At 40.3% G+C, this 16,580-nt stretch overlaps 2 protein-coding genes across 11 annotated transcripts in view; one reads left to right on the top strand and one right to left on the bottom strand.

The window, feature by feature from the left end:
- mfsd8l1 (major facilitator superfamily domain containing 8-like 1) overlaps window positions 1-16,580 on the bottom strand; it is a 240,800-nt gene that overhangs the window by 29,562 nt on the left and 194,658 nt on the right. The window lies entirely within an intron of this gene.
- ephb3b (eph receptor B3b) overlaps window positions 13,618-16,580 on the top strand; it is a 49,062-nt gene continuing 46,099 nt past the window's right edge. For 4 of the 9 annotated variants that reach the window (XM_088394677.1, XM_088394671.1, XM_088394672.1 and 1 more), the window contains exon 1: window positions 13,619-14,339. In XM_088394677.1, coding sequence (XP_088250803.1) covers window positions 14,276-14,339 — 64 coding nt within the window. In that variant the 5' untranslated portion in view covers window positions 13,619-14,275. Of the gene's footprint in view, window positions 14,340-16,580 lie in introns of all 9 variants that reach the window. The other 5 variants (XM_088394678.1, XM_088394670.1, XM_088394674.1 and 2 more) reach the window with 2 other exon arrangements.

Raw genomic sequence — 16,580 nt, 5'->3', positions numbered from 1 at the left:
AGAAAGCAACACTATCACCTTCCTTGCAGCACGTGTCTCACTACAGGAAAGGATGTGGCCTTTCCTTTTCAGGAAGGAAGTCATATCTGTGATGAAAGATGTTTTATGACAGTAGTAGTCAAGGGAGTACTACACATGCCCTACTTTCGAACAACAATTGTGTGCTGGATTATTTACTCTATGCTTTATCTTTTTTTTTTTTACATTGGATTAACAAATCGGTACCATCATCTTCCATTTCCTGACCTGTGTGGGATTGAAGGGTAATTTGCAGAGGACTTTTTTCTTAATCTGAGACTGTCATGGCTGCTGTTTTACATGAGAACTGCTTTTTGTGCCTGAAAATTATATTGAAAGCAAGCATTGTTTGACAACATCGTGGTCAAAAAGATTCCTGTTTAAACGGAGCTGTAAAAATGCCATTGACACTATAATTTGCATACTGGGTATTATTTAAGTAATGGCTCCACGGACAATATTAAAAGAACACTTGACAGGAGAAATTTTGTAAGCATATCTTTAGGGACACACACACATAATAGCCCAGTGTTATTCCTCTATTGATTTATGATGTTACATTATAGCATGCATCAGCTGCTAAGTTGCCTAATTTTTCAATGGGAGAAGGCTGCTGGCCCCCCAAAAAAATACCACTATTTCGGTCCAGTGAAAAGGACTGCCAAGTCATTAAGGGTAACCTGAAGATGTGGCAAAAATAAAAGGTTTTCTGAATTCTACCATCCTCCTCAAACGTCAAACTGCAATCATAAACTTTACATGAGCAGATTAGCTTGACCTTCGACCATGTTAAATTTTCAACATCAAGTGAAGCAACAATGTCCTCTCTCAATTAAACCAACAGACCATCTCGAAAATTGAAGCGCCACCTTGAGCGCACATCCCTTGACTCATGATCAGCCATCCGGACCCCTGACTTTTCCTTTAACACCGTAAAGAAGTCCCATGATGAATTAAGAAAGGTCTGGAAAGAGACGGAAGGAAGGATGTTTAAGGCTCCCTGAGCGGCAGCTGACAGAAGCCACATTGTCAGTAGGGTGTGAAATTCCTGCTGGGACGAGACCACTATCTGGTAAATGGCTTAAAGCACAACAAGACAGAGGAAACACGTCAGCCTGTCTGCCCACACTTGCCCCATGAGCCTTTCTATCCAGCCCTGGGAGAGCAAGGACGGTTTTACCCTCCCCATTCACCTCTTATGGCAACCAGCAGCATGAAGACCAAAAACAGCAAAGAGCTGACATCATGCTAATACAAAAAAGTACAAGAAAACAATTTATTGCACAAATTAGTCCCACAGCTCCAATTAATTGCCTCAAATGTTCACTCAAAATTGAGGTTGATGCAAGGTTACGAAACATTATTTGTTGATAAAGACAAGACAAAAAACAAACAAGATAATCAAATGTATTATCGACAATACAACAATCACAATGTAATCTGAATCATGCAATGAGTGGATAGATATTTCAGTATAACAATAATCATAATCATAATCATCATCATAATAATAATAATAGTAAATTAGAACATGCTTCACCTAGTTCTTTCCCTAGCTACCAGGATGAACTGTGACTTTTTTGGACCAGGGTCACACTACTCTATATGACCTCGCTTCAAACTCAATGACACATTTCCCCAATTACAGCCCAGTAATTAGTTTAGTACATTACACAGTTCAGAGGTAGGACAGTTCTTTGCCTGCAGCTGGTCACCCCCATCTCAGACGGATAGATTCATGCAAATTTGTTTGTTTCGTCAAGTGTGAATTCAATTTGCAATTTTCTTTTTAATCTAGAGTACTTTGGCCCCCAGCACTTAGGAGGGCACCACAGAGCTCCAAATTTGCCAAAGTTTTAAAGAACAGCAGAAGAGGAAAAGGCAAGGGGGAAGTCAAAGCATCCTGACTCTGCTAACATTTTGATGTCAAGAACAGTTCAAATTTTAAATAATAAAATACAATTAAATATTTGAACTGAAAAAAATTAAATTTTAAATAACATTTAAAAATGTCATATGTCTGGAAAAAAAAAACAATTGACTAATTTCAACTAATGACAGCAACGGAAGTAAGTGCTTTCTTGATGATAAAATTCTGCTATTCATGAAGACTTAAAAAATATCACTAACACTTATTTTGTTCACACAGGAAACACAACATAACATTTTCAGTAAAGTGAGCCTATCATTATGGTGTCTTACGAGTTTACAGAACTTATCAACGTCAGCGTGTGGATAAATACAGAGCGAACACGACTAAGCAAGGTCATATGGCATTCTGCAACAGAGGCGTTTCAACACGTTTATTGTTTTGAATGATCTGCTCAGATATTCCGACTGCCCCATTTACGCTTGCATCAACACAGCTTTGTTACTATCTTGGCAACCTAATAGGCAGGACACTTTGTTTAGTTTCCAAGGAGCTGCCGGGTGCATTTATAGCCCAAAAATCCCTCATCTAAAACAATCACGTAAAAGTAACTAAAGACTTAATCGTCAAAATACTTTTGGAGTCACTCATTTGTGCTGTCAACCACAACCGCATACACACAAACAGGAACATACTTCTACAGACTGTGGATTTGGACGATTGTGTATCATGGAATGTGTTTCGGAATCCAAAGGAGCTCCTTGACTTTCAACCAATGAGGCCACAGTCAGGTTTGAGAGGGTGTGGGCCAGGAAGTGTCAGTGCGCCCTGCTGACAGACAGCCAGTGTTCTCTCCGCTCACTGTTAAAGATGAGGCATGCAGTAGCATGACAGACTGTTATCACATGAATGTGAATCAGTCCCAAAAGCAACAGACCACAAATCACAACACTGACGGCAACATGACCGCATTTTCCATTTTAGGGAGACATAAGGGGTGATGAGTAAAAGACTCCCTGCGCCAACTGGTGATGTTCTCTCTGGGATATTTCTTATCTGCAGCTCTGTGACAACAGTGATTACTTATATGAGTGTGCTTATAATAGCTGAGTTAGACCTCCTGAATCTTGACACTCTTGATCTTACCAAGACATTTTGGACAATTCCATGCTCCAATTATGTGGGAACAATGAAGATGCCCTTTAATGTTCTTGTGAGTCTACCACAGTGCACAAAGCATGTCTGGTTAAATTTAATGTGGATCAACTTGATTGGACCCTTTCCTAAAGCATGGAAGCTGTTTATATCTACAAAAATATTTTATCACACTTTCACATCTTGTGGGTGAAATAGTCAAATGTCACAATTTTCCACATTTGTTTTCCTCATACTGCCCCAAAAAGAAAATATGTATGACCCCCAATTTATTTCTCACATTATGAGAAGGAAGGTTCGAATCTGGCTCATCTCTTGCTAAATGTTTTGATGGCAAAGCCCAAGCAGCCCATTGGGACAAAGACAGAAAGTCGCGACATGTACTCACTGTAGTGTAGATGAATCCAGTAATCCTACCATATACCATTACATTTCATATAGACTAAACACAAGAAAAGGTGAGAGAATGACAAAGTGTGTACGTGTGTGCATGTGCAATGTGAATATACCAATGACCATGTTTTGATGGCGGGGCGTTCAACTACTTGCGTGAATGTGCGACATGTGCATGTGTGGGCCTGCTGGCCAGTCTCACTCGTGTGCCCCCACCCCTTCCCGTGATAAGTTTGGTGGTAAAAAAAAAAAAAAAAAAAACGGCGAGTGTGCAACAGTCTGTTTGTGTGGAAGTCTACATAATGCTGAACAGCTTTGCCCCCACCTCAACATGAAAAAAAGTCCACTTTGAAATACCAGGTGCTCATTTGGCAAATACAGGCAACTGGGGTGTTTACATTTCAGCAACTGAGAGGGGAAAAAGACCAGATGCCCCCCTTGTGCACCTCAGCAGCGTCCATACAGAGATCACTCACATCGCCATGGGTGACAGACTCTCGTGTGTGTGTGTGTCAGTCCAGAGGGATGTAGGCAATGCTGGGTAAAGTCACTAAACACCCAATGATTACTTTCAGCAGGGAAACATGAAATTTTGCAATTATAGTGTAAATTAGCAACTGGGGATGTCTATTAACTGCACAGCGGCAATTTTGTGTACCACCAAAAATGTTTAAAATCATGTGTATGCAACAACATGAAATATTTGGCAAGCAAAAATGGCGAGCAAAAATAGCTACTTTGATATTGTGTGTTGTATTCAAACTAAAGACTTTGATTAAGCTTTTCCCGCCAAGTGTACATTTACTGTTGACACACAATTTCCTAAAATTCTCAAACTGAGCATATACAGCGTAGAGTATGAAAATGTTTTTTTCATTTAAATTGGTCCAGTAGAATAAGCAACTGATGGTCAAACACCAACTGTGCAGGCGTGCGAGTATGCTATTCAAAAAAGAATACATTCAGGCTATTTTGCAGCTGTGTTTAATGGGGTTGATTTTAACAATGTTGTGGTTTGATAGACCTTTTGAAATTGTGGCCTAAGTCTCCAAGCTTTTTTATTTCTCTTTTTGATGTCTTTCTCTGTTTATGAATAGCACCATTGTCCTCACAGATGTTGACGCACACTTCAAGTGCTTCGTTCGTCAGAAAGAAAAATCGATCTAGTTGGTACATCACACACATACAAAGTCAAACAAATGAAACAATTGTTCAGTGTGGCAGCGCAGCACAGACATTTTTATCGTTCCTGGCAGCAGGGACTAGTTTTTATTTGTTTTCGAGAATTTGCAGAAACTACTCTGCTGAATTCTACAAGACACAGTGAGGTATGGGCCAAGGAAGAGCCCATTAAATTTTGATGCCGAAGCGGATGCAGGAATATATGAATGTTAATAACAAAATGCAGTATGGAGGTGATCACATTCCACTGGAATTATTTTGGCTTGCCTGTAAGACATGGTGACATTCTCGTTTCATTAGGTCTGAAACCACCAAAGCAATTTCAAATGTACTATGCCTGATCAAATCCTCACAGAATATCCTTTGAATAAATACCCATGTATGCATCCTTCCTTCTGAGTGGATACGACAAATTACTCGAACCTGCTATTTTGTAACGCCGCTGATGTCATTTAGAAAATACTGCAATTCTTGTTTCCCCGTGTGTGTTTCCATCTGTCAAATTCCTGCTGTACACTGTCACTTGTGAATGCACGCACAACTGGATGCAGTCATTCTAACTGCCATGTGAACACCATATAAGCTTGTCCGGACATGACTGAGTTTTCTTGAATTATGACCCTCTCTACCAGGGGTGCTGCCTATTAGGTTATCACAGCTTGCAAGGTTACGGAAATTGAGATGGATTGAGACCAAAAACAGAAAAGAAGAGAAAAAACAAATGGTGGCAAATTAAATAAAAACAAATTCAGTCACTCCTAATTATCTTTCACTTAGGCATAATGCAAAACTTGTTTTAATCGGTACTCGTGAGGTAAAGTCATAATGTTTAAAAAAAAGACTCCATTATCACTAGTTGAGTTGCATCTTAGTAACATGAGTTCCACCTGTTTCTCTAAACACAGATGATGTCATCATCATAAATTGTAATGCACAGGCATGTCAGAGCCCTGGAGCAAACTAATGAATCTGCTGGTTCCAACTCCTGAGTCAGGTTCAGGATCTGGCAACTATTTAACTGTGAAACCATAACATCATTGTGCATAGTAACCTTCTTTACTTGTCGGGCTGCAACAATAGCAGCATTTTATTAATTGCAGTAAAAGTATGAATATTTTAGCAACTCTTTTGTCACCACCTATGAATGTCCTTCAATGTACCTGTAAATTGTTTTCTAAGTGAATAGAACAGCAAAATGTTGCACTTGACTGCATCGGCAGGACTTCAACACAAGGTAAACAAAGTACACAAAGCGGAAATTATCTTCCGTACCTCTAGCTGGGGTTGGTCTGTATTCATCATGTAGGCTATTGTGTATGTATGAATTCATCATTCAGGAAAAACAAGACTGAATGTAGCTGTTGGCCAATATACAAGCAAAAACAAACTCTGCCCAACAGTTTAACACTATTCAGACATTCTCTAGAAAAGTCACAGTGAATGAATTACGTTTTCTGAATTGATTTTTTTTTTCTTTACTGTTTTACTTTTGTTTATGCCTCTTTTTGCTTGCTATGCGTGATGTCTTGAATCTTGATACAGGCAGAGTCCATTTCTGCTCCTCAGGGTAAAATCGATACACAACCCATCTGGCTAATTATCAGCTTTCAATGAAACTGCTCGTAACGTTTCAGGGCTATAAAGTTGCTCTTATTCTCCAAAGGTGTAATTGTTTTACGTAGTGTGTAATGCACAATTTCATTCTTATCTTTGACCACCCAAGAGACAAAATATTGGACCCCTAAAACAGAAACCTGAGTGAAAAATGTAATTATGCTGCAAAACCCAAACTGCAACATTGGTCCTAATTTCATTGTTCTTAATTTTCTGCATATAGTCATTTTGTATTTTCTGGACTTTATTAAAGGATGACAACACTTGGATAAACACTGATTCTTCTTAATGTTTTTAACAGCCCTGATCTGGTTCCACTACGTTCCGTTCCTTTCATGCAAGCTCGTGATCACAGGGAGTCATCTGGTATCGAGGAAGAAGCTGATACGGACGACGCACGCACACACAACACAATGCCAAGGTAATAAGCTCTTTGGTGCATTACACATACTCCTGGTAATAAAAACTTTGCATGCAAGCACACAGGCTACACTACACAGACCAATGCACACAGGTAATAACAGCTTGTCACACACACGCACGTACACACACACATTGAATGAAATCTTGCCAAGTGCGTGTGTGCTCACACCATGTGTTCACTTGCTGAATCATGTAACTATCTCATTTGGTGGCCTTTGTTTTGGCTTGACATCAGTAGTTAGCCATTCATCCTGGGATATGAGAGACATTTCCTTATTCTTGTGCATATATTTGGGTTGAGAGAGGGGTAAAATGACTCTTTTTCCCCATTACACAGCATTTGGTTCATTGTGCCTTGCACCAGAAAGAGTGGGCAGATGGGAGCCATGTTGAATGGTAGCCAGTGCTCAAATAAAACCATTTGATTTTAAGGTTAGCCACAAATAACCATCTCTGGGATAATTGGTGGAGGTTGGGGACTTGAACTCATTTTAACCTGACTGTCAACATGGCCAGAGACCATTTGCTGCTGCAAATTTTTCCTCATAAGAAGGAGGCACCAACGTGTTAACCTGCACTTCACTGTGTGTCCTCAAATAAGTCACCTGTATGAGAATAAAGATTACCAATTCACAGTCTGACAATGTTGGATGATTGTTCAAAATGAAGTAAATTTCTGCGCGGCTCTTTCATCAGTAAATGTTTTTGTTTTTTTGTTACGAGGATACTGACAGAGAACCTCGGTGACCTACAGTAAACAGCATGTGCCACCATTTGCCACTGTTGCCTGCCCTTGAGGTTATGCAGACTGCAGGGAGCGTTGTATTTTGCAGCTGAACATGCTGCATGGTCAAAGGCCAACATACGATTTCTGGGTGCAGAGTGCGAACAGGGGCCCCACGAGGGAGACGCGGTGTTGACATTGTGTTTGAACACTTTGAGCTATGTTATCTCAGACAGTGTGAGGTTGAGGGACAATCAATCATTATGTTATTGGAGCAGTGCCGGTGATTATTCATCCCGGACCTTTGATTCCGGGCGAGGGCTTAAGGCATCCTGCATGAACCTCTTTCCTTCACACTGGACTCCATCCGTCCATCCATTTTCTATACCGATTATCCTGTTCGACACCACGGGGAGAGCTGGAGCCCATCCCAGCTGAACCAGAACAAGAGGCAGACACAGACCAATCCTCAATCAATCACTTGAAGATGGATGGCAGTTGGGAAATTGGTCTAAGGCTACTTGCGCAGATGGTCGCTTTGTTATTGTGTTGTGGGTTTGATTCCGGCTCGGGCCTTCTTGTATGGAGTTTGGATGTTCTCCCCGTGCTTGCGGTTTCCTCCCACAATCCAAAGATATGCATGGTAGGCCAATTGATTACTCCAAATTATCCATAGGTGTGATTGTCAGTGTAAATGCTATACCCCGCCTACTCCCGGAGGTCAACTGGGAAAGCCCACAACTCTCATGAGGATGAAGCAGTTCTGAAAATGGATGGATGATTGTTTATTCAGAATTATTCTTTGTTGAACTATGAAAGTCTCCATTGTGTCTAGCTCCACCCTTTTTGTAATATACTTTACAGTTACTCGTGTAGTGCCAGAATGACACATACCGTAGGATGTGAATCACTTTAATTAGACCTTGTATTTACAATGGCATTGGTCGTTTAAACAGAATGCCTTCAAATATGTTCCAAAGTGTTGTATTGCGCAGATTGTGCTGGCTATCCTGTATATGAACTTGACCCCACCCGTTTAGACACTCAACAATACAGCCAAGAAAGACGCGTTTCATATATTATCGCCAATTAACGATCCCCTGTTCACCAAAGGTTTCTACTTTCCATATCACACTATGGAATATTGGACCGTGTTGGATGTCTAAATTAGGTTGGTTGTCACAGATCTGCTTTATACTTGCACCTTCAACTTTCCACCAGTTTTAAGACTGTATTTCGTCGTGCCAAAGTCTGCACATACATCATCCGCACAGTGATAGTTTTAAACAAAGGCGACTTGAAATGTTCACCTTCTTGTTTTTCTTGTTCTGATCTTAACTGGAGCCCACCCCACACACAGTTAAATCTTTGCTGGAGTATTTCCCCTATAAACACATTATTTTTTAATGGCATAAGAAATGGCTTGTTGACAAAGTAAAGAACTGAATTTCACTCTTCCAAAACCCTCTCTGGAAACTCAAATCACAGTTCAATACTTCTTAGGAGGGAAATAACTACATGCCATTTGAGTTGGGAGCAAATGTAATCACTTGTCTGCCACCTCATCCGCAACACTCCCATTTCCCATCCAAGTAGCGTGCAGACAACTGCGTGATTCTTCCAATGTTCCTAACATAATCCTGTGCTAGTGAGGATAGATTGATTCTTTCATCGCAGGTCCCCAGTATGGGTAATTACTTGGTGCACAGACTCCTCTGTATGCATACAATGTATGACTGACTATGAGTGTGTGTCTGTCAGTCAGAGTGTCATTCTGACTGGACGATGAGTCATATAGTCATTCTGTTCAGAAAATGAATTTGTGGAGAAGGTGCTTTTAGGTTATAAGGATTATTCCGTAAGGTCGGGCATATACTAAACAATCGATTACAAAACACATTGCATAAATAAATTGCTTGGAATGGAAAGTCAAAGGAACTTATTGAAGTGCTGTTACGTACTGTGAATTGCATTGCATTGCATTATAACACAAACATTTGCCCGGTTCAAGTTTTTGTTTTACCTGGTTTGGTACATTGCATAGCGTTGCGCTTTAGCTCTGTTTACCCTCAAACCTTTATATTACGTGACTGTTGGCAAACTCAATTTGAAGTGGTGGTGGGAGCAAGAAGCAGTACACAAAGCGCCACTTCATGACAATAAATATAGATTCGAACACACATTGCATAAACCTGTACTTTGTATATATGCACTATATTATGTGGGTTTTTTTTTTTTCCTGATTTGATCATGTGTTTGTTGTGTTGATATGATGTCAAGGTGCTTACTCAGCTGGTCTGTAGTAGTGTACTATTGTGTGTTCCAAACTGTACTGTGGTGAACAAAATGGAAATGTACCTTTTGCTGGAAACATGATTCTGGTCAACAATGTCAGACGGTAGCTGTTCTGCTGTAGACTTTAGGGTGTTGGAGAGGAAGAATTGAGCAGTTAGCACAGAGGTGCTGATGTGCAATGTGGGGATGGGAACAAGAGGTGAGACCTCGAAAGTGCATGCGGTGTTCGGTGTGTTTGTTTGCACGTGTGTTTGCGGTGCTGCGTTTAGAACTTGATGGCAGTCCTCAGGGGGGTTCAGTTCGAGCTGCATTTGTGATCCTGTGTTAAGTGCTCGGTCAGTGGTGAAGGCCTGAAGGATTAGGCTAACCCCCACCCAACCCCCAACCAGCAACAAAACTTCTGTGAACCGCCCTCCCACCTCCGACACATGCACATATTGAGATTCTCCAGAGCCACCCACCAGCCATTCCTATACCACCAATACTACTACCAGCAGCACTCAACGCCTGTTCACACACACGCGTGCACACACTCACACACGCAGGCGCACACATGCATGCACATGTCAAAAGACACTCTAACATAACCAGCAGTACCATTCCCTTAATATTGCTGGAGTAAAGCGATCCGCTCACACTCACATCACATTAGTACTGCTATTAGACCAAATCCAGACATGAGAGCTACACTGTACGTGTGTGTGTCTGTGGATCTGTACATGTTTTATACGTGCTATAGAGTTGGGGTTAGTGCGTGTGTTTGTGTTTGAGCACGGGCATTTGATTTGTAAGGGCGGAAGAGAAGTAAAAGTTTTCTGTGTTTCGGAAAAGGTCCATGGTCTTCGTGTGTGTGTGTGTATGAAATCGAGAACGTACGGAGACACCGATATCCTGGCACAAGATGAGTGGGAGGAACAACGGCTGAGGTCTGTGAGTGTCTGCTGAGGGCCCAGTAGGTGTAAGCATGAAAAATTTCCATATGGCAGTTAAATGTCTACCACTTTGTGAACGGTGTTCCTAATATGTGCCGGGTGCCGTGAGACGTTCCCCGGATCACATTGTGAACGCTAATCTGAGCATGTGAATATGTCTTTTCACGATATTGCTGTTTACTTACGGTCACATAATTGAAAGCAGATAAGACCAAAATGGATTTGTTATGGGTCTAAATTATTAAGTGCGTTGTTGTTATTGCAGTCAGAACATAGGATAAAGAATACTGTGAAGTACAGTATACTGTAATAATTTGCCTTTGTTCCCACGATAACAATGAAATTTTGTTGCGTTACGGCCATTAACCAAGGGAAATGTAGAAAGTTTTACTATAGCAATTTATTTTAGGAACACCCTCAAACAAGCCCACAATTGATCTACTCCATAAACTAAAAAACAAACCTGCACCAAATGTAGTATTGTAAAACTCAGAAGCATCAATTTATTAATGCGGATGCTTTTTTTTTGTTTCAAGACAGATATTTTATGCGCTTTAATGTTTTTATCTTTCCAGTAGGGAATTGGATTTGACGTCATAAAATGTTACTATTTTGTATCATTGAAACAAATACTCAAAATCCAATTATAAATAAAGGCAAAAATCTAACGCTGCACTTTTGGAAGGTTGCCTTAGCTTATTTTTGTTACGAGTCAGTGCAAGTTAGAAGTTTGTTGAAATGACAGGGGTGGCACTTGTAATCCGGGCCTCTAATGTCGGCCAGGCAGCCGAGACCGGGTTTCGGTGACTATAGATGGTGTGCTTTGAAGCGGCCACAGATCCTCTTACCAATAAGACACATTAAGAAAACTCTGTTTTTGTTTCTACCCCCATCTAATCATAATATAGGAAACCTTTTATATGTATTTGCTCTCAATTGTTTTGTTTAAATAAATAAAAAAATCACAATTAACTATAAGTGCATTATTATTAATAAAACTAACTATACAATTGTTGATGTTAATTTATTATTAGTGGCCAGAGCGGGTGAACATAAATTAAGGTAATAAATTCAGAATTTGTTTTTTTAATTTTTAAAAACTAAAGTAAACAAGATTGTAAAAAAAAAGGGAAAACATCAAGACAAATTTTGACTTGTACTAACATTACAACTTTAAAAAAAAATCATGCCCCTATGTTGCATTATTTTGGTGCATAAAAAAAATCTCAAAATTCTATTATACATTTATAAGTTTCATAGGCGTTTTATTGACATGAAAGTTTTATCGCCCAACTATTTTTTGCGACCTTTTGAATATAGCCTGAAAATAAACCACACAAATGTTGGTTTTCACTTCCAAATATTTTTCAGCAGTTTGTGTTAAGGCGACACACAACAGACGACATGGTTACGTTTGTCTGCTTGCACCTCCCAGGAAATGACATCCAATCGCCTTTTAACTTTACACTAACAGAGCAGTCATTTGGCCTCGCTGCAACATTTCACAGGTCTGCTTTCCTTGCAAATGCCTGAACTCTTTATATTCATTCCTTGAAATACTTCCAGGCAATGCATTCCCTTGAATTGACACCAATGCTGGCTCATGTAAACAGAAAAAAAGTTAAAAAAGAAAAGGTGGCCTGCATTCTGTTATTTGCTTGAATTAACTTTGACGTTGCTTTATGAGCAGAGTATGAGTCTGCTTTCAAATTCACTCTTGTATTCACATAGAGCAGAGAGCACATTAATATTAAACATAATTAGTAATGATGGCAGCATGTGCAATTTGTTACCTCATTATTAAGACGACTATGCCAAGTTAAACCTAGCTCTAAGAGAGCAAGATACTTCAAACTATGTCAATGGTGATGAAATATTCTCTATAAACGGGAACATGCTATAGCCATTTAGATTTTTGTTTTAACATGATCATATCTACTAATGACTGCAAAAAGAAAATAGACGATAAACTCCCAGGAATATGGTTTAGCACACTTTTGAGAAGGGGTCCCCCAAGCACTTAGTGATACAACAAAACAACTTGGCGAAGAGAATGAGGAGAACGGCTGTAAAGTTCAGGCTGTGGCAGATACCCTCTCACCTCCTGCTGTCAGCTTTAGCAGAAAAGAAAAACACTTTGCAGCTATATGGCCCGCGGAAGAAAAAATAAAGATTTTGTTATGCTTATTGAGCTGAATAACTCTGCGTGCACCCAAGGGCAGTGGCGAATGTACATTATATGTAGTTGCCAACAAAACAAAATCTGAGCATTCTGTGGGACTAATGTACTTATAGAAAACGTGTTTGACTTTTATTCCATTGTGTTGATTATTCATTGAGGATTAATTTTGATTAGTAATGTCACTATCACACTTGGATAAACTCAAACAGTAACCATCACAATGTTTGCATAATATTTTTTCTTGCACGGAAACTCTCCCTTCTGCCTTTCTCCTTCGCTCTCCTTCTCTCTCTCTCACAGAGGCGATCCGCAGGGGGCGCTGTGTGTCCATGCCTGTGGACAACAGCGCGTGTGTTTGAATCTCTCAAACAGAAAGCAAAAGGCAGCGCCACTCTACAAAATGTTAACAAAGCGTTACAATTATGTTGCAAAACATTAAGATAAAACACTCTACTTATACTGGTCTGCTGTTGTGATTCTTTAAAAATGTTTTTGTATTATTGCATCTGAGCGCCTTTTGGTTTGTCCAAAAACAAAACGCACTGTGACTGTCCTGATTCCACATGCAGATTAATTGCGGGACAGCAGTTGGGTATCCATTGAGAAGTAAACGTTGACTTAATTTTGGCAATAAACAAGAGACTATATGATGGTGAGACTGACAGTCAGAGCCCCCCCACCCTTCTCTCTCTCTCTCTCTCTCTCTCTCTCTCTCTCTCTCTCTCTCTCTCTCTCTCTCTCTCTCTCTCTCTCTCTCTCTCTCTCTCTCTCTCTATCTTTCTCTCTCTCTCTCTCTCGCTCTCTCGCTCTCTCCCACTCTCCTTATTCCTCCACGGCTGTATGCCTCATTCCAGTGCACAGAGCGAGGCAGACGGTCCACAGCAGCAACCAGCGCTGATCAATCCGCTCAGGGAATAAATACCGTACCAATTAAAACCCAGCTTCTGAGGTATCGTTTGTCCGTGGACGCAGGCGGGTTCTCATTTTTTTTTTCTTCTTGCATGGACTACACGCACTGTAATGGTGGTGTCACAAGTGCGTCTTTCTCTTTTGTTGAGACCCAACAGAAAGTGGTTTTAGGATCTTCCTCGCAGTGTGCGTTGTATATTTTTGGGGGTTTCTCGGTGACTTCAGGAGGGAAATCCTGATTGTGGAACTACTGCGCCAATGGTGTGGTCCCGGACTGGACTCCCTGCTCGCAGCTGATCCGCTCCGTGCGCAGAGGAGGACACCAGAGGAGTTCTGCTACCGGTTCCTCTGGTTCTATTAAAAGGCGCGTTGGAGATAAAGAGAAGACGACGGCTTCTATGTTTTTCACTACCTGCATGGTGTCATTTCTTCCAATAAACGCGCACCTTTTGGCTTTTTGCTGAATGGTTCCGTGGGCATAACAAGGTTGGGACTTCAAGGAGCGGACTGTGCGTGGAGTGTGACCAGCTCGGGATTGTACACCGTCCCTCTCGTGGTTCTGTTTACATGAGCGCCTTATGACAATGGATTACATTCTGCTCTTGTGCAGCTTCTTGCTGCCCGTAGCCACTGCAGTTGAAGGTAAGAAATTCATCTATCCATCCACCCATTTTCAGAATCGCACAAATTCAAATTCGATGCAGGATTTTTAATTTCGTTTTCAAATGCGTCACAATAAACACCTCCACTGGCCAAGTTATGTATTGAGTTGTCAATTTGCAATTAAAAACCAGGTTGAACTGAAAAGAGTGGGGCATCTGTTTTAGGGCAGGAGGTCCAACTTTTAGTACAATTGTTATGCTCCACAATGGGAGTTGCGTATTCTCCCTTTTGCACCATTAGCCATCGCCTGCTGCTGCTTTCTTGCTCTTTTAGAGAAAATTAGCGCCACACTGTATCTCACCGGGGTGTCGAGGTGCTGGTGGTGGTGGTCGAACGCACCCACCCCCCACTTAAAAAAACACTTTTCTTCTGAGGTTAACTACGCGTCTTTTAGAGTTGTGTGGCCTTTTGACGTGTAGATCGTCACGCATTGAAATTGGGTCGTTGATCTATAGAAAAAAAAAATCAACTCAACATTTGGTTTCCAAATATTAATATTATTATTTAGTTTTCATTATTGTAGTGAAAGTGAAAGATAAAATGGTAACTGAGACATAAAATCAATTTTACGGCACTTTTCACAGATTTTTTTTTTAATTTGGGGATTACTTGATTAGTCGTTTTTAATCCTTGCTCTTTGGAACAAAGTGTGGTAAATAAGTCTGGGAGAGCCCTGAAGCGTGCTTCGTGAATGACATGAATGCTGCATTCGAGGGTGTATTGTGGTGCTGTAAAAAGTGGGACATATAGAGCTGCTGGCGAGTGCGCGTTGTCTGCATGATTGACTGACGCGCAATTTTTGTTTTGTATAATTGAAAAAGGTTAAACTCGACGTATCTAATGTAATTAAACTCATTTGTTTTACCGAAACATAATACACAAAACACATAAATAAACGACACCCAAATTTAATGTATTGCCTCATAATTGAAAATTGTAGATTAAACCTCCCGCCGCATAGAGCGGTGTGTTTTTCTCGTGTAAATTACATTTTGTGCTGTGGTAAAACGAAAGGTATACTTTTTTTGTATGCAAGATGAGAAAGTGAAATAAAACTGATACGTGTTATCTTTATTGCTCTCTTGATATCCCTGTGCTGTAAAACTTTTTGAACTTTCAGAACACGCCCATAATATATTTTAACAATTATTTTAAATATAAAAAACTATAAATAAAGGCTATTGCAAATAAACAACTCATATTTTTAAAAAATAGTTGTTTATTTGCAATAGACCAACCAAGGACCTCCGAGTGATCCAGTAAAGATCAGCGGACACCAGTTGGACACCAGTGCTTTAAAACACATGGTTTGAATGGATGAATTGAGGCTTGCTGTGCTCAAGTTAGGTCCAGATGTAGACAGAATGAGGCTGAAAAGATCTACAAAAGTATTTTTCCCCCTGACACCAGAAACGAGTGAGTTGCGTCTCTGCTTTGCAAACGGATGGATTTCACTGAACAATATATTTCGCTACAAGTGATGTAATAAATTGTGTCCCGCCGACCGGGCGTAGGGTTTACCTCGAAGCTTTTAATACAGCACAGTGATTTATGGTGAACACTCTGGCTCTGTTTTGTTGTACTTTGAGAAAAAAAAAAATACACTGAGCCTTGCGGGGGAAGTTCAGCAGGCCCCACTGCGAGACTCCCCGGGTCCTGAGGTCACACAGCCCCGGGAATAATTAATGGATTCATCTCTCCCTCTTTCGGTCTTCCTCTCCTTCTTTCTCTTATTCTTCCCAGGCCGACTTCCATTTAAGGTTTTAAGTTTCAAGTTGTCTTGTGGGCTTCCCCATTCACAGCTAAACAATAATTTACATCCACTCTTAGGTTATGGCTCGTTCAGGGTGGCTAATTTTTAGTGACCCGGGTCCCCAGGAGAAGTGGGTTTGAGATTTTATCTTTTAAATAAAAATACGAAGTGAGTTTAACGAGGCATATAACAGTTATTGTAAGTTGTATTTGACTTGGGAAAATATTTAGCAAAAATTATTATTATTTTAATATTATTTCAAGTTGATGGATATATCCATATATAGTATACTATTTCTAATGGTGGGGTCTGAGTAGTGAGTTTTTCAGTCTTTAATGTTCAGCTCCGAGATGTTTTGCTACAAACAAATATACTTTTTTTTTTCGTTAAAATTTAAAGGGTACAGGCCAGCGAAAAGCGAATCCAGATGATTTTAAGTGTTTCTTGACGCTACATCCAATGTTTAA

This window comes from Syngnathus floridae, chromosome 13 (assembly GCF_059516105.1).
Source record: "Syngnathus floridae isolate MCC-2025c chromosome 13, RoL_Sflo_1.0, whole genome shotgun sequence".
Lineage (NCBI taxonomy): Eukaryota > Metazoa > Chordata > Actinopteri > Syngnathiformes > Syngnathidae > Syngnathus > Syngnathus floridae.
Note: the sequence above shows the minus strand (reverse complement) of the source record. Positions and strands in the feature narration are given on the sequence as shown.